The sequence below is a fragment of the Hippopotamus amphibius genome, chromosome 5, assembly GCF_030028045.1.
Source record: "Hippopotamus amphibius kiboko isolate mHipAmp2 chromosome 5, mHipAmp2.hap2, whole genome shotgun sequence".
NCBI lineage: Eukaryota > Metazoa > Chordata > Mammalia > Artiodactyla > Hippopotamidae > Hippopotamus > Hippopotamus amphibius.
In genome coordinates this window covers 165,905,963-165,930,962 of record NC_080190.1, presented here as the reverse complement: position 1 = coordinate 165,930,962, position 25,000 = coordinate 165,905,963, and the positions used below count along the sequence as shown (strand labels likewise).

Here is a 25,000-nt window from a genome sequence, read left to right as displayed (position 1 = left end):
TGCTTTTCTACGTATGGGAAGATGCAAGAATGGGTTCGTTAAAATTCTTCCTGAGATATACATCTAACTAGCTTACCTAAGGGGCCTGTTTTCCCCAAGCTTCACCCTGTTCTTCATCCTGAATTCCTCTCAGGGTGCACTGCGGGTCACTGACCGCAGTGGCTGACAACTTAATCCTTGTAGAACTGGGTGGTGAGCAACGCTCTTTGTTCTTTGTTTGCAGCCAGAAGCCTGATGCTCCTGAATCACTGCTCGTCCTCACTTTCGACTCTTCAGGTCTTGAGCAGTATGTGTTTTGCTATATTACTTTCTGCAATAGAGGAATAAGATGCTGACATTTTAATTTCCATGGTGGTTCTCCTCTTGCTTTCAGGAAGGCTCAGCCTATTTTCTCATACTTTTAAATAGCTCCTTAAGTCACTCACTTTTCTTCTCTGGTTCATTTTGGACTGGTATTGTTTGCTGGGTTTGAGTCAGTCTCCCCACCCCACCCCCACCCCCTTTTCCTTATGGAAAATACATGTATTTAACATCTATGTCTCATATATGTGTCTAGGTTTTGTCTTTTTGGATCTCTCAGATCAGAAGTGATACAAATCACGAAACCCTGGGACTAACAAAGCATCAGTTGTTCAGACCAATGTTATCTGCTGCCATTTCCTCACTGCCACAGTCAAGGCATTCTGCCATCCAGTCAAGAAACCAGACACGGATGCTATCTCGTTTTGCCCGGCTTCCCTTCAATGGGTTTCTTATCTGTGGGCCTCCCTTTAGAATCCTCATGTGATAGATTTCTCAGGCACGTTCCTCAGGGCATAAGTAATACCTGAACCTCCACCTCTGCATGAAGGTGGCTGCCTCACCTTGAAACTCACTGAAATTACTTGGCATATTCTGTGCTGATCTTCCTTGTCCAATCTTCTCATATCTGTCTAGATTTTCTGTAAGCATCCCACACAGTGGCCCATTCAAGGTCCTGCAGAGAAGACTTTTTCCTCTACTCTTCTAGCTTCTTCTGGCTAGTCTAAGAATTAAGTCAACATGAGACAAATTAACAGGGGAAAAATCAAATGAAAGTTTAATAACACATACACATGGGAGAGACCCACCAGAACTGAGTAACGTACCAAAATGGCCTAAATCCTCACCTTAAATGCTATCCTCAGCTACAGACAAACAGGGATATTAGGGGTAGTGATTTGGGACTTCAACGGAGAGGAAAGCAGTGGCATGGAGATGGAAAAGCAAGTATCTGGTAAACAAACGCTTGCTGGGCATGCAGAGGCAATGAGACCCAAAGTGGACTCTGATCTCTAGGCCCTGCTGAGTTTCCCCCACCACACTTAGCCAATATTCTTTGCAGAGATCTCTATTTGCAGTGAGAGCTGTATTCTGAAACAAGCCCTATATCTAAATTCTCTTAGGCAGTTATGAGGAAGCTCAAAGTTTCTTTCTGAGTCTTTTGGGCCTTGATTGTTTTCAGCTCAAAATAACCCACGTTGCCAAAGAGACATTTGCCGATGGCAAATTTTGTTCCCCTAGAAAGGGATGGTTCCCCCCTCACTCTCACTATCAGCCCTCCATTTGTGGCTTTGAGATGGAGCTTCTCAATAGTACCCTGATCCTAGTCCTGTCCCTCTTTGGAGAAATACAACAAAGAAAGCCAAGATCTGAGAGTGCAGCCTGGTCCAGTCCTCTCAATCACCACGTCGGCTTTTTCTAGTGTCTCCTTTCAAAACAACTGTATGGCCCAAGCAACCCCATTACCCACTCCTCTCAGCCTACCATGGCCTTCAAAGCCCCACTTTCTATTTGAAATCTGGCCAGTCTGCCTTCTAAGATCTCAGCCTTTCTCCCAAGCCACACTATTATTCTCCTATCTTTGTAAAGTTTGTTTTCAACCTTCCAGTGCTCCTGTGCTGACTGTAAGAAGGAAGAATGCTTTTCTAATACACGCATTTCCTCTTTGACTTCCTGAGCAAGCCTGACACCTAGAGACAGTGTTTAAGGATGTGTTTAAGACAGTGTTAAGGATGAAATTTTAAATTGTCTGTGGGTGTGTCATAACTTCACTGAATTCTTTTTTTTTCCCTCAAACTAAAAAGACAGCATATTACAATCACCCTCTCACATTCCTTTTTCTTTAACTTTTTTTTTAATTATATACTTTACAGTTTTAGATTTACAGAAAAATGGAGCACATAGTACAGAAAGTTCCCACATACCCTCCTTCTCCACAGTTTCTGCTATTACTAACAAGTGGTACACTTGTTACAATTAATGAACCAATATTTATACATTATTTTAAGGTCCACAGTTTACATTGTTTCACTGTTTTGTTTTTACTTTTTATTTTAAAATAATTTTTCAACTTATCCCAAAGTTGAAATAGTAGTACACAGTTCCCATACTGTTTTGTCAATTTCACCTAATGTTATCTTATATAACCATACTACAATTATCAAAACTAAGAAACCATCAATACAATACTATTAACAAAACTACAGACTTTAATAGACTTCCACCAGCTTTTCCACCAACGTCTTTTTTTTTCCCTCTCTGTTCCAGGATCCAACCCGGGATCTTAACATTTCATTTACCTATAAGGTCTCCTTAGTTTCCTCCCTAGAAAATATCTGGAAATACGCAAAAATTCTAGGACTAATAAGTGAGTTTAACAATGTCATAGGATACAAGATATAAAAAAATCAATTTTATTTATATTCTAGTAATTAAACATCTGAAAACAAAATTGAGAAAACAATTCATTTACAGTATCATGAAGAATAAAATACTTAGGAATAAATTTAACAAAATAAGTGCAAAATCTGAACACTGAAAACTACAAAATATTGCTGAAAAAAAACCCCAGAAATCCTAAACAAATGGAGAAACACAGCATGCTCTTGGGTCAAAAGAATCAATAGTGTTAGGTTGGAAACTGATCTGTAGACTCAGTGCAATTCCTGTCAAAATTCCAGCAAGTTTTTAAAAGAAGGTAACAAATCTGACCCTACAACTTTTATAGAAATGCAAAAAAACCTGGAATTGGCAAAAACAGGTAAGAAAGAATATAATAAAGGAATTACACCACCCAAGTGATTCCAAACCTTACTCTTAAGCTACAGTAATCAAGATAGTGTGATATTTGCATAAGGACAGACATATAAATCAATGGGAAGAGGATAAAGAGTGTGGAAATAAGCCTACGTTATTATGGTCAATTGATTCTTGACAAAGGGACCTAAGTAATCCATAGGGAAAAGAATATTTTCAACAAATGGCACTAGAGCAGTTGGATATCTACATGCAAATTAAAATGAGATATCACTGCACACCTACTAAAACAGTTACCATCCCAAACACTGACAAACACCAAATGCTGGCAAGGAAGGACGTGGAAAAGGAACTCTCCTTCATTCAATTGACCATATTTTTTTAGGTCTATTTCTAGATCCCCTATTCTGCACTATCAATCTACATCTCTATCTTTATGCTACTTTTACACTGTCTCGGCCACTATAGCTTAATAAGACTTCAAATCAGAAGTTGTATGTCCCTCAACTTTAGTTCTTCTTTTTCAAAATTGCTCAGGGTATTCTAGGTCCTTCACACTTCCATATAAAATTTAGAATCAGTTTGCTAACTTCTATTTCAAAAAGTCTGCTGGGATTATGTTTGGAATTGCATTGTATCCACCAATCCATTTTGGGAGAACTGACATTTTAATAGTATTGTGTCTTCCGATCCATGTCCTCAGTATATCTTTCTATTAATTTATCTCATCTTTATTCCAAGCATTGTTTTGTAGTTTTCTGTGTATACAGGTTCTGCATGTTTTCAGATTTACTATTAAGTATTCTTTTTTTAATGCTATTGAAAATGGCATTTAAAAAATTCTAATTCCCAATAGCTCCTTGCTAATGTATATAAATATTAGTTCTAAGTGGTAGGTTCCTTAGACTTTTCCAGGTACACAACATGTCACCTGCAAATGTTTCTTCTCCCTTTCCAAGTGCTATGCCTTTTATTTTTCCTCCTTTACTGCCCAGTGCCATATTGCACTAGCAGAACCTCCAGATTGATGTTGGATAATAATGGTGATAGTGGATATTCTGACTTGTTCCTTATTTTAGAGGAAAGTATTCATTTACCATTATGAGGCTTCAGTTTCTTGATAGATGCTCTATATTGTTTTGCAAATTCCTTTCTATTCTTTTTCTGGTAGTTTTTAACCATGAATGGATGCTGAAATTTATAAAAATCTTTATCTTAACTTAGTGAGATTAACATAATTTCATTATTTTACTAACATTAAATCAACTTTGTATTCCTATGGAATACCCAACTTGATCTTGATATATCACCCTTACTGTACATGACTGGGTTCACATTGGTAATATGTTGCTGAAGACTGTCTATGTTCAAGAGGGATATGTATTAGCCTGTAATTTCCTTTCCTTGCAGTGTTTTTTTCTGGTTCTGGCATGAGGTCAAAGTTGGTCTCGAAAAATGTGTTTCTTCTCTATTTTCTGTCAGTGCTTGTGTAAAATCAAAGTTTCTTCCTTAAACATTTGATAGAATTCACATTTAGGCTTGGGGTTTGAGGGAACATTTTCAATTACAAATTCAATTTATTTAATTTCTTGAGTCAGTTTTGCTAATTTGTATCTCTTGAGGAATCCTTCTGTTTCATGTAAGCTGATAAATTGGCATTTGGTTTTTCATAATACTCTCTTTTAAAAATTGTTGTTGGATATGTTGTAATGTCCCCTCTTCCATTCTAATTTTTGATCACTGTATGTAGAAGTCAACCTATTTTATTGTTCTGTGCAAAAAATCAGCTTTTTCATTTATATTGATGCCTCCCTACTACTTGTCCACTTAGTATTTCATTCATTTCAGCACATTTCTTTCCTTTTCCATTTATTTTGGTTTTGCATTTTTAGGTTTTTTTTTTTATCTTAAACCAGTGATTTTGTACCTTTCTTATTTAAAATGTCTACTTTTTTTTAATTGAGATATAATTGACATTAGTTTCAGGTGTACAATATAATTCAATATTTGTATATATTGCAAAATGATCACAATAAGTCTAGTTAAAATCTGTATCTTGGTTTTTATTATAAGCAGTTAAAACTATAAATTTCCCTCTAATATTGAGCTGCATCCCACAAATTTTAACATGATGTATTTTCATTTTCATTCAATTAAAAATATTTTCTCATTTTACTTCTCACTTTTTGGAGTCATGGATTGCTTACAAGCATGTTGATAATTTTCAAACACGTTGGGGTATTTTTCAGATATCTAATACTGATTTCCAGTTTAATTTCATTATTGTTGGAGAACGTTACGCGTTTCAATTTTAAGTGAGTTGAGACGTGCCTGTCTTATAGCCTAGTATGTAGTCCATCTTTTTGAGTGTTCCATGTGTATTAAAAAAGGAAATCTGTATTCTCATGCTGTTGGGTGGATCATTCTATCAATGCCAATTAGGTCAAGTTGAGTGTTAATCTTTGTTCAAGTCTTCTATCCTGATTTTCTGCCTACTCGTTCTATCAATTAGTGTTAAAGAAGGGCTGAAATCTTCAACTATCACTTCTATTCAGTGATATTAGTGTTTGCTTCATGTATTTTGATACTCTATTAAGAAGCCTATAAATACATTTTTAAAATGCAATTTACTTTTTTTTTGTATGTGGACAAAAATATGAGAGCATGATAAAGGCAGGTAAGTATAAAAGAAGATAGCATTCTATTAGCAAGTAAAATTGAAAGGCAAAAAACAGAATATAAAACTTGTAAAATTTCCCAATGTTAAGGAAGAGCTTGCTCATGTATTTTTAAACTAGATGTTGGTAAGCAGCAAAACGGTACTGATGCTACAGCACACATTTAAAAATGATAACAGGTTGATTTTAATAGGCCAATATTTACAAATTAGAAATCACACTCTTTGCAACTATTTAAGTTTATAATGAACAATTTCAAACAGCAGAATCAGAGCCCCACTGTCCTCAATTATGCATCTTTACCTTGGTTTTCTCCTCCCCTTCCCTACTTTTCCCTCTTCCTCACATCAACCTCCTTCGATGATCTCTTAAATAAACTAACTACACGTAAGTCTTGTCTCCAGATCTACAGGTACCAGAAATGGATTACAATTTTTCAAAATTCCTATAGAGAGGTCACAGTCAAACGTTCAAAGACCACTGTTTTAATTAACATATATATTCCATTTCCCCCAAATCTCTCCACCTACAAGTCTATTTATCTTTCCTTTCTTTTGCCTCTTGGTTCCTTGTACTCTTCGATATTACTTATCTTGCTGGGAAAATATTTTTTTAATGTTTCCATCAGCCTACAGACTGTGATTCTATTAACATTAACTCCATATCCAACCGTATGACTCAATGGCTGGCACAGAGATGACATTCAATGTGTCTACTATACTTTCAACTTTACAATTTAAATACTTTATTTGCTTTATTTAACTCTCAAAACCAGGTTCTAGGCTAGGTATTATGTCCATTTTATACATAAGAAAACCAAAGCTCAGAGAGATCACTGCTAGTAAATTGCCAGAGTGAAAATTTGAGTAGAGAACGGCAAAGCTCATGCCTGCTCCACTACAGGAAATACATTATTCACTGAAATGGTCCCCCCATAGCTTGGTACAATGCAGGATACTGTGAGAGGCCTTCAATAATGGACTGCTTCTCTTAGGAAAAGAAGTTGAAGTCTGAAGAATTTGGCTTTTGCAGAGACACAACAAAGAATTTTCCAGAAGGGGAAAATAATACAAAGGCAAGAGATGGAAACAAGCATAGTCTATCTAAACAGCAAGCCTATATTCAAATGAATTTGAGAATTGTTAGGTAAAGTACAAAAGATCCAGACTACACAGACCTGACTTGGTTTGAAACCAGGAGTGACTAATGGTATCAGAAAAGAACACAGAAATGACAAGAATAGGTGAAACACACCCGCTAGGAAAAGAACATGAGTTTGAACAGCACAGAGTTTGTGTCTTGAACCTGCCACTTAACCTATGACAAGTCTCTGAATGTTTCTAAACCTCAGCTTCCCCATCTTGAAAATGAGCCTGTTTTACCTCTCCATGAAAGCACGAAATTAGATGCTGCAGGTAACACGCACAATACCTGGCACAGAGCAGTCACTCAGTGAGAATCCCCTAGCTCGACAGTGACCATTTTGATGAATCAGAATGAAGCCAAAATGAAAATTTCAGAAGCCCATAGTAATACCTCCATGACATGATTTTATCGAAAACGGTATATTGGGAGGGTGCGAGGGAGGCTCAAGGAGGAAGGGATGTGGGGATATATGTATAAATACACATGATTCACTTTGTTGTACAGTGGAAACTGGCACAACATACTCCAGTAAAGATCTGAGGGGTAAGAAAAAACAAAAAACAAAAAACAGTGTACTACTGGTGGGACTGCGAAGGAGGAAGATGACAGCATCCATTCTGAGGAGCCAGCACATCTAGTGAAGAAATGGATAAGGGGGAGGACTGCAAGTTTCAAGGTGGGGGTCTTAGGATGATTATTACAGCAGAGAGAGTGAAGCAGGCAGGAGACCCAGTTGGCTGGAGGGGAAATGGGGTCCTTCATTTTGAACATACAGAATATGAACATCGGGAGAGGACATAGGTCAGTGGAAATAAGGTGAGTGTGAGGAAAAAGAGACTGTACCTGAAATTATGAGAATAATCAATTTCCTTTAAGGAAAGCATGCATTACTCTTAAGTTTGAAAATAATAAGTCAATAGAACCACACAAGAGTATGAAGAAGTACAAATTATATTTAACAACAGCATACTAAGAAGGATGCCTCCCCATCAATATCAGTCTATTCTGTCTGAAATGAAAAGTTCTCTCTTCAAGAAACACCCTCGCCAGTTTATTGCTTATATTTAAATACATACACTCACATTTTTTAAGTAAGACTAAGTGGAAAGAACACTCATCTGAAACCTCTCACAAAGGACTTCTCAAAAACAAATTCACTTTCCTAAATAAAGAATGACTCAGCCTACTAGTTGCTAGAAGGCTTCAACCAATTGTTGATACTCTCTATATTAAGTGAATATGTGCGTATAAGTAATTTGATAGGTTTACTTGAAAAATATAAATTAAAAATTCAGACTCCCAATTCATATGCATAAAAGCAGAGCAAAAATTCAATATTCTATTTATTAGTGGAATTTCTAGTTTGCTGGCTGCTAACAAAGAACATGATCTAATTTTAAGATACTCCAAGAACAAATGTACATTCATTTAACTGTGGTCACTGGGGATTGAGAATATGAGTGTTACTGGGTACAAAGGGTCCTCTGTGCACGTGACAAGAATCTAGGCAACACCGCTATTCAGAGCCTGTTAAGGATGCTATTTGCTCCATTCTGAAAAAAAGATATAAATTAAATGTCTAGAATTTAACCATAATAGGGAAAAGATTAGAGCCATTATTTTAAAGCACAAATGAAAGGTAAAGTATCAGTCTTGGAATAAAGACATCAGCAAATTTACTCCACACATGAAAAATAGGCACTATTATTTTTACTTTAATATGCAAATTTAATAACTACCTCATACCACCTCTACTAAAGCTTTTCATTTCTCAGTAAGACCTCTGACAAAGTTAATGTATCATAAGTAAATACACAGGGCTGTATTTTATGTCTGTGATCTTTGGCACATTTGTCAAGTTGGAGAATCTCAAAAGGCAATACAAATTTCTAATGACTGTTTTGCACATTCTTTTAATCATCTTTACGTCAAAATATAAGGCCGCAAAAAGGCAAGCTGAAATTTTGTGATATGTGGAATCGTTTTAATAAAGAGTTTTACATACAGTACCTTACATATAGAACAGTGTGTTTGCAAATTTAAATAATATCTGAATGTACAGTGGCATGTATTCTTATCAAAGATAAATTCAAGTTTACTGTCTATCAGTTCCAAAATGCATTTATACAGACTGCCAGAACTGATAAACAGAATGAGGCATAAAATATTCAAGTGTTATATGTCATCAAATAGCCTCCTCTTAACAGTCTTTTTTTCCCCTTTTTAAAAAAGTTTCAAAACCTGTACATACATTTTTAATTTTTAAAAACAGTCTGTTAAAAGGTAACATTTCATGTTAACCACCAATTCTTAGAGTCTATAGTAATAAAACTAGATATGTGTAGATATAAATATGTGTAGGCTATGTACATATGTACGTTGAGTGTTTGTTTCAAACAAGCATACACACTTAACGCATACCTGCACACGGCACTGGGGCGGCACACCACTCACGAGAGCACTGACAGATGGGAGGACCTGGGCTTCAAGGCCAGCAAGAGCTAACACAGCAACTTAGTTGCCTTTGGTTTCAAAGATCTGTCCATTTGTGATCAAAGCTAAAAGTTTTGAGTGCGTATGTATTTTTTAAAAATAAAATTCATCTTCAGAAATGAAGCTTTTCCAGTATTCCACTACCAGCAGTTAAAAAATCCACAGCCACAAATTATTTCGATATTTTTGTCACTCCTCATCCCAGCTGAGGTTATTTACAATTTTTTTTTTCTGAAGGCAAATACCAAGCATACTCAGGATCAAACTGTACGCTGAAACCTGAACACTGCAATCCAACTATATATATCCTATATATAGTATATGTGACAGACACGTCTCTGATGGCCTGGCGGCATTACGTAAGACTTGGGCGAGAGAACCCCCACAGCATTTAACATTCTCTTTCCAGCAGTATCATCACATTTGGCACAGTGACCCTTCTGAGGGCCATTCTGTTTTTACAATGAGCTTAATGCCAGCAATAAATTCCAATCGTTTCATCATTTGTTTTTAAAATACATTCATAATGAAGTAAGAATTCCACAACTGTTTTCCTCAGAAGCGAGACTTCTACTGTCAGTTTTCTGATTAAGGACATTCATCATCTAAGAAACAGCTCATGATCCTATAAAAGTTTAAACACTCTAAACTTCGGGGCAGCTGGATCAACTGCAGAGAAGACAGTTCTTACAGCAACCTTATAGAACTCTCCAGAATTTAAATTTCCTCTACAATTTCGGTTTTGGCCAAATGTTGGTTTATAAACATAGATCTTTCTACCGACAACTATATAAATACACCATATTTCTTTCCACAGGCATCTCGAGCTTCGTGTTAGCAACTATTCAAAAATCCTGCCAAAATGATTCCCTTAGCATCGACCATGTTCTACCTCCACCGACGCTTGGCATGTGACATGTTAGCACTTGTATCTAGCTCATACATTTTTTTAATATTAGCTTCCTTGATAAAGTTGTTCTTCATGTTCCTTTCCAAGGTGACATCCTATTGATGTCACAAATCAGTAAATGACCAAACATCATTAAGCTTTTTAACTATCCACTTAGCAGCCATGTGGATAATAGAAATTAGTCAACGGAATACAGCCATATTCTTTGCACTGGGTGTTCACTGCTGTCATACAGAGCAGAGAGTTGCTATCTGTTGTACTTTGCCCATGTCAATGAGGAGCTGTTTGATGTGGCGTTTAAGTTGGGGCAGCCTCGCCAGAGGATCAGGTGGCTCCAACTCCCCTGTGAAGTCAAGCCAGCTCTCCAGAACTAAAAGAGAGAAGAGGACAACAAACACATTTAAACAGCAACTGAAAACACAGTCAGAAAATGATATGATTAGAAGGTTGAAAAAGTGATGGAGAAAGAGTTCACTTCCCTTTCTCTAGAAAGCCAATCTATGGAAGTCACTTCGGAGCAGTTAAGCATCCTCTACACCTTGTACCACAAGAGTTCTAGCCCTTTTTAGTAATCTTTACCTGTTGTTTTATCTGTTGTTATTTTAGGTAATTTTCTCTTTTAAAGATATAAAGTAACTTCATTTTGAGTGTCTCCTTTTTTCTGTTCTGGAACAGGAAAACAATGTTCCCTGTTTCTGCTCAAGCTTTCTATTAATTTAGGCTTAACTCGTCTCCATTTTAACAAAGGAAAGGAGGTAGCAATTTCGTAGTGTCCTTTCAGTCCTGCTATTTTATCAGTACTTTAAAAAAAAAAAAAAGCAAGCATATTAGAAGTTCAGGCAGAATGCAATTAATTACATTCTACACTTTTTATTAATAATAATGGGGTAGCATTAAGCAGCATTTTCTTCTTCAAAAATCTGCTTAAAACTAACTGAACCAACTCTACAGCTGGCTTAGAACCAAATGGAAGATGTTTCTGAAATGGGTTTCCATTTCCTCTTTTCACAGGGAAAAACAAAGCAGTAGGAACTCTAACTTAGCGGAGGGCAGGCAGGGGGTGGGGGTGAAAATAGCACATGCTTTTGCAAATTAAAAAAAGGCGTAGGATGAGAAATACAATCTACAAGGTTAAAAAAATGGAGTCAAAAAGCATAGGAAAAACACTAGATTAGGAATTGAGTGATCTAAATTACTCTAGTTACTCAACTATAAAATGGGGATAATATTTTTCCTATCCATTCCTTAGGGCTCCTGTGCAAAAAAATTAAAAGTAGAAAAGCATTTGAAAATGTGTATGCAAATTTAAGGTTTACCTACTTAACCTCGCAGTTCTTTGTTGTTGTTAATTTCACTTAACAAACACTGACCAAAGTGAAAACAAAACGTTTTCCCCCATATTTCACTTATGCTTAAAGTCCTCATGTTGACTTCCAAAAAAAAAAAACACAGTTCAATGAAACTAATAAATATTCCATATGTGGTATATACTGAGCCTGGCAGACTGGCAGTATTTAATAAATATCCGTCTTAAAAAAAAAAAAAAAAAAAAACCCTAAAATACCCAGTCATGTTGTCTTGAGACTAAAAGACCCTAAATGCCAGAAGTGTCAAATACAAAGTAAAGGGAGCAGCAAAGCTCCATCGGCATGGACCACATCTACAGCTTTTGTCCCGTAAGTCAGAAAACTTTAAATAAGTTATTCAAAAGCACAATAAATACACTTTACAGGCTATAACAACTGTACTTCAGTTTTCTTAAATTACCATCAACTTCTTTTTCTATCAGGTCCATCCTGCTGGTGACTTCATTCTGCACGTTCTCTATGTGTGTCAGGAGATTGAGCTGCCACTGAAGATGGGAGTCTCCTGGGTCTTCAGTGCCCTTTTTATCATTATAAACAAATACTGTATTCCTTTCAGCTGGATTCTTCTCCAAAGAACCAATGGAAAAAACAAAGGACTGGATGAAACGTAATGTCATAAAGGGAAAGATACATTAAAAACCTCATTACCCACAATGATCGGTAAACTCCAATCTGACCCCCAAAATATTTTTAAAGGAATGGCCAGCACATAGTTAAACTATATCTGATGGTCCTTAAGAGCAGACATGCCCGCTATGTCTCTTCAAAATGCCTAGCAGTGCTACACAGGGTAGAAGGCCTTCAATAAAACCTGCTAAAGAAATGAAGGAGCTAATTATATTCTATAACTAGAAAGCCCAGTTAATTTAGACTGACCCCTTCCTCAATCGAAACTGTCATAAGTGAAGGCAAAAAGCAATGATGGAAAAAATTTAAGAAAGCTGGCAAAGGCCAGAATAAAGCGTAATTATCTGAAGAGTGGACTTTAGTATTGCAATTACAGACCGCTTAACACACACACACACAAAATCTGAACTCAGATTCACCAGCGATAACTCATTTCATAAGAGGGAAATAATTTACCACAAAATTTCATCTAATATAAGTTTTTCCAATTCAGTTCAGTATTTAATTATAGAACTTACTTGATAAAAGAGGCCAGAAAAATGAAGAACTAATCTTAACGCAGTATCGCTTACTGAAAACCAATAAAAAATGAAGGCACGACATCTCTAAGTCATGAACAGGAAATAAGTTTATAAATATTCAATGTACACAGAGCTATAAGAACTCAGCTTACTGCATAATGGAATTGACATGCATACACAAATATGCTAAAATTTTTAAAAAACGATTGGAGTGCCACTTTTTATCTAAATCACATACAAAAATTATATTAATGTATACACACCCATATGCACGTTCATGTTTTCACACATAGACATTCTAATTTGGAAAAAAATGTGGCTCATGATTTTTAGAGGCATCTACGTATACTTATAAAATTGAAACTTCTGTTAAGGCAAAAGTTTAATGAATTACTACATTTCTGGATTAGGGGATAACTAAATGTTCTAATGGCCAGTGTTTTCTTGTAGAGAAAGCAAAAAAAGTCTTTACTCTAACAGGGTACTTGTGAACTTGGAAATGTAAGTAAAATCTGGGAATTCAGTATGTTTTATTTCACAAAATTTTCCTTTGTTCTACCGCGTTTCCCAGCAAAGATAAATGAACGAGTTATACCTTTCTGGGCATTCCATCTTCTTTTACTGGGTATTGTAAGCGGTTTTTATCTCGCATGTAGAATTCTTGTTCTTCTTCAAAACTACTAACATCATCATCTGAGCTCCCAGGGTCTGCGAGAGATCTGCAGTCTTGAGCAAAATTTTGTGGCTTTTGGTAGCTGTGCTCACTTGTTATATAAGTTCCTTCCATTTTCAGGGGCAAACGAGGTGGTTCTCTATGGTTCTGTGCATGATACTTCTTTTCTTCCGCATTACCTGTGTCTTGTGCTGTTAGTTTTTTCTCCACCCCAGCAATTATTTGATCTTGATCTTTCCTCTTCCCAGAACAAGCCCAGAGATGAAGGTCAGGATGATGTTTATTCCTTAAAACAAAGTTGGAGAAACAGCAGTTCAGAAAGAAAAAAAAAAAGGCTAGTAACAAGTTTAATACCATAATAAATTTCAAAATGTACAATTACATAGTTAATCTTTGGTTACCCATGCCTTTTTAGGCTCAGTATACTGGCTTAGGTGGCCTAATCCCCACCTCTCTGCTGAAGACCTAGACACCACCAAGGGAACAATGTTAGGAGGAGGTCAGGGACTCAAGGAGAAAGTAAAGGTGCTCTCTGGGTTAATTCGCTCCAGAATTTCATCCAAAATTTAAATTTTTATAATTCTATAGAAATAAAACTCAGGAAGAAAAGCAATAATGAATGCACTTCTGTGATAGTTCACATCATGTGATATATGCACTTCTTTTACTGAATTTTCACTGTATTTTTTAAAACTGTATGACATGAAAAACTTACATAAGCATATTTTAAAATCTTTAGTCAATCCAAAGATGATACTTGCTCATGACTAAAAATTCAGATATAAATGTGTACAAAGTAAAAACCTCCCTGCCATGGCAATCATAGATAACTGAAGTATAATCTTCCCTGCTTTTTCTGTACACGTAAGATTATTTTTTAAATGCGTAAGCATACACTTTTTGTTTTTACACAAATGGGGCTCTCGTACAATTTGTCTTCTTCATGTATGATACGTATGGGCATGTTACCTTGTCAGCACATATAGATCTCCCCTGTCTCACTCTAGTAACTGAACAGTATTAATGTGCTACAGTCCAATGCAGGCGACCAACTCCCAACTGACAGATGCACACGTGTGTGTGTGTGTGTGTGTGTGTATGTGTGTGTGTGTGTGTGTGTGTTTGCATGAGTGTACCTTTGCGGGCGGGTGGGAATTTATCAGTTAGGTAAATTTCTAGGTACGAAATTGCTACATAATGTGTGCACATTTTAATTCTGACAAGTACTGCCAAAGTGGCCTCCAAAGAGGTTGTACTAATTACATGCTAACAGTCCATGATAATGTCCCTTTACCCCCACCCTCTCTAAACACGTGAGCAGGATACCGCACAGTTAGTTCTGTAGTAATTAGAATTCTGTAGTAAGTAAAAGAGGATCCACTCATCATATTTTGTAGTAAGTAAAAGGAGGATATTCTGGAGGCCTAAACCTTTCAAAAGGCTCAATAATGTTTGTGAACTGATAATTTCCAAGTTAGAGAAATACTAGGAGTCAAATTAGTTTTCTTTCTAATAATAAGTCTTGTTTCTGAAATTATAAATTTTATCTTTTGGACCCCTAATATTTTAATATCCAGAAAATACTAAAACTTTTCAACAGTAAAAGGTATAGTAGAAGGAAAGCTAGATTTATAATTCAATAGTCCAGTGGGTTGAATCCTGCTGTGCCTTAGAGGAGAAACTTGGATAAGTTGTAGAAACTCTATCTTTGATGACCCATCTATCAAACAAAGTAAGAATTTTATTGTAAGGATTAAATGAAATATTACACGAAACCACCAATTTCAGGTTTTGTAGTAAATTCAATAAATAGTAGCTAGTGATAACTATTATTATTAGAAATATTAACATACAGAGAGCCTATAGGCATGAGGCAAAATCTGTCCAGCTGAAATCCTTAGGAAAATTTTGAATGTATAGAAATTCACACTGATATCAAGAACAACCAGGTTTGAGGGGAAAAAAAGCAAAGCTTAGCTTAATACATTAGTTTCTCCCTTGAGTGAGCATCTGCATGGCCTCTTGATAAAGAAATCCATATTCAGGTTTATGCATTCAACAGAAGCAAATCTCATTCAATAGTTACTGAGCACTTCTCCCTCCACTAAGCTCTAGGAATAAAATGATGAATAAGACACAAGCCCCACCTTCAAGGAACCCAAGGCTTAGTAAGGGGAGACAGCCATAAACAGGGTGCCCCAAAGTGGCTGACACCAGTACACATGGAGTCTGCCAAGGACGTGGTCAGCTCTAGGTGGGCAGATGATCATGAAAAGGCATTTGCTAGAAGGACTAGTGGTAGAAGGTTATTCTGGTTGTGAGTAGGGGCCTGGAGCTGAGAAAGCATGCCTCATGCAGCAATTATGGTTTGGTATAGCTGAATCACCTCGGGGGCAAATCAGGAGATGGAAGACATGGCAACAAAATGACAGAGAGAATACACATCATGGAAGGACTCAGAGTACGTGCTGAAAGAGCCAGGACTCTGCTCACTGGGAAGACGCAATGGTAAATTAAGCTGAAAGGAGACAATCTCTTCTTTGTCTTAGTTACGAAGATCACATTGGCAACAGTATTCAGGATGAGCCAAAAGAGCACAAGACTGGAACCACCGGGAAGTTACAAGATACGGCAACTGCTTACGTGAGAAGCACAGCCGGGCTCAGGCAGTCTCAGTGAGGAGAGAGATAGGGATGGTAAGGAACCTTGGGGACAGAGTCCCCAGTGGGCCATGCCTGCTGCGTGCGGGGGGGGGGGGGGGGGGGGGGGGGGGGGCGTGGGATGGTCATGGAAGGAGGGGAAGGGCCACATTTCCAGCCCAGGCAAGCGATCAAAATGAACAAGACTCTACGAGGTGCTAGTGCATCACTGCATTTCATATAAAATATACATATATTTAAAGAGATATTCAAGGGAAGTATTAGGAGAACTAAAAACAAGGACTTCAAGAACATTCTGCTCTGTTGCTTACGGAGGCTCGGTTGTGTTTTAAGGGGAAACTGTCTGAGATGACTAAAACATATCTGGTGCACTGCTGGCGAATGCATTACAGAATCAGTCAGCTCCCCTCAAAGCCAATCTTAAGGTAATTTAAAAATATACCTTCGCATCTATTTCATCTTGACAGCTTTGCTGGAGGAGGACACACACCACAGGGGTCACCACAGCAATGGTACTTCTGTGCACAAGCTGAGCCCACAGAAGAGTGTGACAGGGACTAACATTTGCTGAAATACTGGAGGCCTTATCTCTCACAGGACAACAGGCGTGAAGCAGCCATTCATCCAAAAAGTTACTAACCTCTCCCTTTTCTTTTTTTTAAGTTAAAATGTGTTCAAATATCTATTCTGTCTTCCAAGCTGCTAATCTGAACCTGCAAAAAGCCAACTGATTTAGTTTGAATGAAAATTTACACCTAAGTGTGCCCCTCCCTTCACCGCCCTGCACTTACTTTAGGATTCCGATCTTCAGCTGTAACCCGTGCAGCACTTCCGTAACACCGTAGACATCAGCAAGCAGGTGGTGTGTGGAAACGATCTTTTTGGCATTGAGATGAGAGTAATTTTCTTTTAAAAAGGATAATCCGCACATTCTCCCATTAGTCAACCAATCCTTATCATAGCGATACTTTGCACTCCATCTCTGACCTGTAGGTGAAGTTGACTTTAAAGTGACAAAAGACTCCACTCACTCAGACTTCCCTTCAACTGCCACCTGACTAACATCACTCAGTGAACAAGGCGAGCTCTAGGCCTACGAACAAATTCAAAAGATGAGCAAGACAGAGTTTCGAGGAGTTTACACTGTTAAAAGTTCTTCCCACCTCCAGACTTTCTGCCCCGAAGGAGGATGAAATCCATGAAGGATGTGGTCAGTGGCAGGTCACCCTGCAGAGGAACCTTGAGTGTGCTGCTTTCCATTTTTTATTTATCTGTCACCTGTCCTCTATAAAGACCGAAAGGGCTGGATAGAAACTAGACAAGGGTACCTGTTTTTCTCACTAACATATGTTTTGAACTAGATGAAACAAAGAGTTCTAGTTAAGTGACTAAGGACCCCTCCCCCACGTCTAAGAGCTCACACAATCCAATATAATCCTGTATCTTCAGCATCAATAGTAATTACCTCCTGTTACAATTAGTTGCTCTATGTCTGTGTTCCCTACTACACTGTGAGAGAGTGGAAGACGCGCTTAGAATCAATCACCTTACCTCTTACCACAGAGTCTAGCAAACAGAAGGCATCCAATAAATGCTGCTGGATGAACGAATGAATGAACTAATGCCTACATTCGTGTAGGTTTGAATAACTCTCCTGCTGCTTAATGTCATTTATTTTTTGATAGACCCAAGGGCAAGGCAGCAGCCTTTAATTTGAGATGGCTAGATGGGTTCTGCCTCGGCACTGGAAGGGCACACGATACGCAGAGCATTCCTGTTCAAAGAGCAGCACCGAGGAAGGCGCCAAGCGGGTGGGGAGCCCAGGCACAGGTCCTCCTTTCGGTGCTGCCGGCCTAGTCCCACCCTTATGCATGAGGCACGCGACGTTCTGTGCCCTGGTGGCCTCATCAGTAAAATAAAGGGGTCGGACATGATAATCGGACGTCCCATCTGCTCTAACGTGAGGTGGCTACACAGCACTACCAGACACTCGTTCAAGACCACATCAGGAGGGGCGTGCGCTCAGACTATGAACCCATTCAAATAGCCATACTTAACCTATTAAGAAACCGATACACAGGAGTGTATTAGGGAGCTAGCTCTTCTCCAGGAAAAAGCCACAACCCTCTCCTTCCAGTAAGGTATGCTGTGGAATTTACGCTAATACTTTTGCCTAAGTAATTCACAGGGAAAATGAAACTATAACAGTGAAAACCAGTTTTAAATTTTAACATGGAAGCGGAGTCTAGCTGACCCAGAAGTCACGGTGTCTTACACAGCTGACGTACAGTGGAACCTGTATGTAACAAGACAATGAGACACCTTGCGAGGAGCGCAGGGAGGAAGCTTACCCGGAGGGTCCCGGCAGATGTAGCAGAGGTACTGCTCCGGGATGCTCTCCTCCAGCAGCCCCATGCACGCGCTGTGCTGCCAGCACAGGCACTCTTCACACTGCCGGGAAACAACCACACTTTACTCACTAGAAGTCAAGACAGACCCCCTTCTCTTCAACTAGCTGGCTCAGTCCTGCAGCTGCTGCTCCCACCAGTTCACTTCTTAATCTACATAACAGCAACAAGTGATCACTCACAATGAGGTCCACTTCTGAAACAGTCAACTATTTCAAGAACTTCCTCTTCTTGCACCCACTGAAATGTGCTTTGGTAAACTGGTTTAATTATAAAAGTCATAAAATTGCTTTTCCCCTCTGTTTCCCACATCCTTAAAACTCCTTAAAAAACAGCTTAAAAATAAGCTATTTCTAAATAGCTTATTAAAGTGCAGAAATTTTTTTAAAAAAGGCAAGTTTGTAGCAGGACATGTGGCAACAACCTCTTAAAGCACAGCTTGTGTGGTGACCCTATAAATTTGTAGTTCCCTTATTTGAGAAAACCACAGAAAGGGGAAAAAGAAGGAGCCTGCTCTTTTCTCATTTCTATAACTGACATCTCCTAATCTTCCAAATGTAATCACAAAATATGGACCATGCTTTCCTTTTTTCTTAAAGATACCTTTTCTACAGGCAGAGGTTATCTGTCATGGTAATCCTTGCAACAAAGCTTTCCTTTAACCTGCAATATTGTGGAAACTTTTCTGCCTCATTATCTGCCCTTTGAAGGATGACTGTATCATGTAAATTATTAAACAACAGGATCCAGACCAGCAGAAGAGTCGCTGTGGCCTACCCTTCATTGTGGATGCTGAGCCACCTTAATGGCTCTTGAAAAGAGTTTCAGCTTGAAGGCCTCAAAATAAACACCCTGGAAAGAGGTCCTGAGATAAGAAAACAGTCTACTTCATCTGAAGAAGAAATCTGCCAATCACTACAACCGGTACTTTAAACCTGACACTGAGCTAGAAGCCTCCATCTTCAAAAGGGCGGTGAGGAAGAGAACGCAGATGTCCAACAAAAGTGCTGAGCGCCTGCACTAGCTCATCTCATGCTGAATGGGAGACAGGGCACCTGAATCATGAAGCCGTTCTCCTCGTCCATTTCACAAATGCAACGCACAATTTCATTAAGAGCATCGTCTTCATCCTGAGATTCCTCAAAATTGGTTGAGTCAAAGTCCTGATTGTACTCATCCCCACTTAGGAGCAAACTCTCCGTTGAAGAATCATCTAGGAAGTCCACGTCTGATAAGTCTAGAATATACATAAAAGCACAGTCAGCATTTTTTTCATTTTTATGTCATTTTCTAGAAAGGGCCCTATAGGAAGTGACTATAAGCTAATAAGTATTTAGAAAGGGAGGGCAGATGAATGCTAGTATAGTATTTGTCTCTAGACAAAGAAACAAATGATTTTTGCCGCTTAAGTAACTATGATTGTTTTACATCTTAATGTTAACTCTATAACAAGTAACTCAGAAAGTATCCCCTAGTCCAGGTGCTTAAAGAGGTTAGATCTAAAGTTGATACGAATAATTAAAATTTGCAGTTTTCAAATGCTTCCACAAATGGTATCCCTTCTGATCCTCATAAAAACAATGAAAGAACAGTTTTCATTATTTGCACCAGATACACAGCACTTCAGAGAGGTGAAGGAGCTTGCCCAGGGTCCTAACAGCAATACTGCAATTCTTAACAGTACCCATAGCATCAACTACCACTGCACTTCATATACACCAGGTACCATCCGAAGCACTTTAAATATAAGACATGCGACTTGCCTGGTAATGCAGCCACCTAGTGGTAAAGCTGCCTGCACACTAGGACTGCCTGACTCTAGAGCCTGTGCTCTTAATGATTTCAACAGCATTTCTTAAACGGGGATTATGAGTTCCCTAAGGAATTTTAAAATGTTTCAAGTTTCATTTTGATAAAAATCTTAAAAAAAGATAAGTATACCCTAGAAGTTAGGGTATATGGATGAACACTCTATACAACTCTATTTAAATCCCAGGCTGAGGTTTGTACTTATAAGAGCATTGAGTCAAAGACTATCATTTAGCTCAGGCTACTGAGGAAAAAAAAAATCAAGGCAAATATAAGGAACTATTTATTTACGACAAAGGAAAAGAAATGATGACAGGACACTAAATAAAGGTTTGCCAGAGTGCGGGTGGAGAAATGTTGGGGAAACTGAGTCAGCACACTGCCCATGACACAAAACTTCACCACTGCTCAGAGGCTCCTGAAATGAAGAGCAGAGCCTGCTCCTCCCTGCCTCATCACCTTAATCTGCTCTCACGTTCTCAGCCATTCCTTCACCCACTGCTTATTCATCTCCCCTTTCTAGGACGTCAAGAGTCCATGAGAGCAAGGGCTTTTGCATGGTTGAATGCTCCGTAGCCAGGGCTGAGGATGAAGCCTGATACACATGATAGCCACTATAGAATGTTTCTGGAAGAGGGAAGGAGGGAGTCACTATATAGAGAAAATTTTCTTTTCAGACTTAGACCAGATGGAAGTTGCCTGAATTCAAACTAAATAATTCATGCTGTTTTTTAAATATTTCATATGACTTAGTGTTTCCTTATCAGCTTCTAATCGTGCTTATTGTCTCCCTGACTCAGTGTTTTTAAATGTTTTGTTTCTGATTTATAAAAAGTTAATGTTTTATAAAAGAAAAATGTTCTCTTTAGAATCTTAGGACATCTTGGAGAGAGTAAGGTCAGTAGAAATTAGATCATGGTAGAGAAATACATTCAAGGAGTCAGAAGTAAACCAATTAGATATTATAAAATCTTTCTAATATTAATAATATGAGTAATTTTGAGAACCTGAAGAAATTTCATTGCTTCATCATCCTGCTAACTTAAAGCCAAAATTTGTATTTTCTCTTGGGCTTTCCTGAATAAAAGTTCATGTTTCAAAATGGCAGACCAGAACATGGGCGAACAGTGTCAAACACTTGCTGTAGCACATATGTGGTATTAAAAGGATGGCAATCATAACAGAGTTAGTAATGAATTTAATTTAAAAACCATGATCACTGAATTAGCGTCTATCTCATGCAGGCTTGTATGGCCAAAACAGACATGCTTTATGGTTTTAGAAGGCAAATTTAATATATTGGCCAGAAAATCCACTTTGACTAACGCGCAAGCATCAAAGCTGTGTTTGGCTGAATTCTGGAGGCTAAAAGATGGGCCACTGGGTTGAACATTAAATAAGAAAAACAAGTACAAGTTCCCTCTCACACTGAAATAGCCACCTGGACAACAGCTGCAAGTGAGTAGCCACAGAACACTGTTCTCTTCCAACTGCTGCCCTTGAACTAACATTGCTGTTTCCCCAGACAGTACTCCCAAAGTGTGGTTTCCAGATCAGCATCACCTGGGAACTTATGAAATGAGAAATACTATGGGTAAGGCCCAGAACTGTTTTAAGAAGCTCTCTCGGTGGTTCTGATGCACAGTAACATTTGAGAACCTCTCCATTTGCCTTCTCAGAGCTCAGCCTGAACACATGAAGGGCGGGGTAAAGACAGTGGGACTGAGGGCACACGTTCACGACACTCTTCCCAGCCCTCTCTCAAGTGTTCCAGCTCCGGCAACACTGCTCATCCAGCTATTATCTCCACTCTCCATCACTCTGTATAAAAAGACAATTTTCAGACCCTGATGCCTCACGGTATAGGTGGTATGTGATTTTCAACCCTGGCTACCAGCGCTATCTTGCCAGGATCCGCCCTCGAGAAATCCCAGATTTGTGCTCTCCTGCAGGACCTGATACCATATACTGTAGCATCACACCAATGAATATAATCTACACCTAAGGTTAAGAACCACTGGCCCAAAAGGGAAAAGGGGACTTGTATTTGTTGGAAAAGGGGATAGAACTTTTTCCTAATCCTCCCTCCCCCGAATTTTTTTTTTTCAGGTTTAAGATGAAAAAAACCTTTAAAAAGTGCTTTGTGTTTATCTTAGGGTAAAAGGAAGAATATGCTTTCCTCCATATGAGCTAGAGGGGCGTTCAGCCTGGAAGAGAGCAGGCAGTAACAGTGGCAAAGAAAACACACCATCTGGCATCTGCCATGTAGGGCACTCAAGGAAAAGACAGGGCTCTCCCCATAAACAGCCCTGGGATGTTACACAGGATGAGTCCCCATTCCTTACTCTTCAGTCCTCGACTCTGGTTCCTACTGTGCTAGAGCTCTGGCCTCAAGCCATCAGTGTTTGCAGTTGGGAAAGTCTCTCACCCCACTGCTTAGAACACTGACAGGTAAGAGTCCTCAACACCTCCCACTGTCAGGACTGGACTTGCAGGAAAACCTGAGAGATTCCAACTGCAGGGCTCGTGTCACCACCTAACATGGTCTTCTGTCTATGTACCTAATACCTGAATGTGTTCAAATCACTGATCTGACCACATTTCCAGACTTTTGGTTATAGATGTATCTGTGATCAGGAATTCAAAGTGCATTTTGAAGACTAGGATAAATATCTGGCAGAAAAAGCATTACCTTAGGAGTTAAGACAGACCTTGGTGTCAGTTTTAACTCTAACGCTAACTACACCACAAGTTACTTAACCTTTAAGCCCCTGCTTGTCTACACAGTGCGGGTAACAATATCTACTTTATAAGCTGGTAGTGAAGAATAATAACATACATGTGAAAACACCTGCAGAAGACCAGTACAGAGTAGACACTAATCGTTTCCATACCCCCGTCCTAAAGTTTAAATGCCAATTTTACTTTACATAAATTAAAAAGTAGCTCCAATTTCTAATGTTGAGATTCTCATATTAGTTTATGGAATAACTTTAAATTGTGTGCCCTGCTCAGACAGGCCTCATTAAAGTATGTTTTATTCTCAGTTCCACATTTAAGAATCTTAAGACTTGTTTTAAGCATTACATGGTTACACATACTTTCACCACTAAGATCAACTGACAAAATTGCCCTTGGGTACTGATATGTTGTATTTTTCTCCGTAAACATGCTTCGCAGAGCCAGAGAACTCCCAGAAGATCGAGTTAGTGGAGAAGAGCACCTTTCCAAAAATTCTAGGGAACTGTCTTCATAGTCTGAATAGTCTGCAACATAAGATACATAGAGAAATGTTAATAAAGTGTCAAGTAACCAAGAAAAGTCACTATAAAAATAATGAGAAAGTCATGTTTTATGACACATAAATAATCCTGCCACCACTTTCTCTTCTCATCCATGAACAGCTAGCTCATTATGCATCTGCTGAACTGGGTTAGGCAAGAACATCTGGGAAATACAACCCAGGCAGTATATACATAGCAGGGAGTACCACGTTCTAACTGGCACCCATTCATTCTTATTAAGTAGTCCAGAAGTGAAAAAGGATTACAGCTACATTTTCTCTTCATTATAATCACAGCTATGTCTGCAGAAAGATGTGCAAGATGGAAATTAACCTTTTTTTTTCCCTTCGGTAAAGAGCCTCTCGTGATGTCTAGCACATCAATTATTATAGTGATAATTCGGTCAGTAAGTTCTTCAGCAGAAAACCTCTGAACTAAATTAAATGGTCCTGAAAGAAATCAGTCAAAGTTCTGTCTTCCTCAGCTTAGAATGAGCCATGCAGATGGGCGAGGGAGAGTGGGGGGGGGTGGGGGGGGGCAGGGACGGAGAAGCAAAGACAGGAGATGGTGTGAGTCTAGGCATGTGGGGAGGCCACGAAGCAGGATACCTGGCACATCTGACAAACTACAAGACCGTGGCTGGAGCACGGTGAGAGAGGGAGATGAGAAATGAGGCTAGAGTGACGGAAGCCAGGCCAGGTTAAAGATTTTTCTGTTTTTAAGTTTTATCCTAAAAGCAACAAAAAGTCAAAGTTTGTAAGGGGGAGGAGGAAGGAGTGGATGGAATGGAGGAAGGAGTCCAGGGAGCACAAGTAGAGGTGGGGACACAGTTCAGAGGCCCCAGCCTAGACCAGACAAGAAGTGCTGGTGGCCTGGGCTGGGAGGCGGGCGGCCAAGGTTACATGTGAGAGGTAGACGCAGGGACCTGTGGACTGGAGATGGAGGGCTGAGAAGCTGCCTTCACGGGCAATTTCCAGGTTTCTGCTTGAACAATGAGGTGTGGAAACTGGTGTTCTGAGATGGAGCTGAAGTGTAAATGGGAGGTGGAGAAATCAGAAAAGAAATGTGGGTTCAGAGGAGGGCCTTTTAAAGACAGGAGATCCTATACATTGTCCATATAAATCTAAAACCACAGGGGGCAGAAGGGCGGTGAGAAATGCCAGGATTTTAAGAAGAGAAAGACAGTCCCTCCATTTCGGTAGAGGCAAAAGAGAAGACTGATGTATTCAAGTAAGTATGTAGATGTGATGGATAAGAGATGAGCGAGTGTTCATCTGATGGCTTCTACTTCCTCAACTGAATCTGATGCAGGTTAGGGAATAGATAAGAGGGAGAAAAAGCTGAAGAAAGGTGGAGAGTAGAAGAGC

The 25,000-nt window shown here is 38.8% G+C and overlaps 1 protein-coding gene across 13 annotated transcripts in view; it reads right to left on the bottom strand.

Moving 5' to 3' along the window:
• Positions 1 to 8,778: 8,778 nt before the first annotated feature.
• Positions 8,779 to 25,000, bottom strand: part of PHF20L1 (PHD finger protein 20 like 1) — a 70,823-nt gene continuing 54,601 nt past the window's right edge. For 9 of the 13 annotated variants that reach the window (XM_057737235.1, XM_057737238.1, XM_057737239.1 and 6 more), the window contains 7 exons: positions 23,451 to 23,615; positions 19,596 to 19,777; positions 18,484 to 18,583; positions 16,924 to 17,119; positions 13,395 to 13,758; positions 12,052 to 12,217; positions 8,779 to 10,654 (listed from right to left, as the gene is read on the bottom strand). In XM_057737235.1, coding sequence (XP_057593218.1) covers positions 10,512 to 10,654; positions 12,052 to 12,217; positions 13,395 to 13,758; positions 16,924 to 17,119; positions 18,484 to 18,583; positions 19,596 to 19,777; positions 23,451 to 23,615 — 1,316 coding nt within the window. In that variant the 3' untranslated portion in view covers positions 8,779 to 10,511. The remainder of the gene's footprint in view (positions 10,655 to 12,051; positions 12,218 to 13,394; positions 13,759 to 16,923; positions 17,120 to 18,483; positions 18,584 to 19,595; positions 19,778 to 23,450; positions 23,616 to 25,000) is intronic. The other 4 variants (XM_057737237.1, XM_057737240.1, XM_057737244.1 and 1 more) reach the window with 2 other exon arrangements.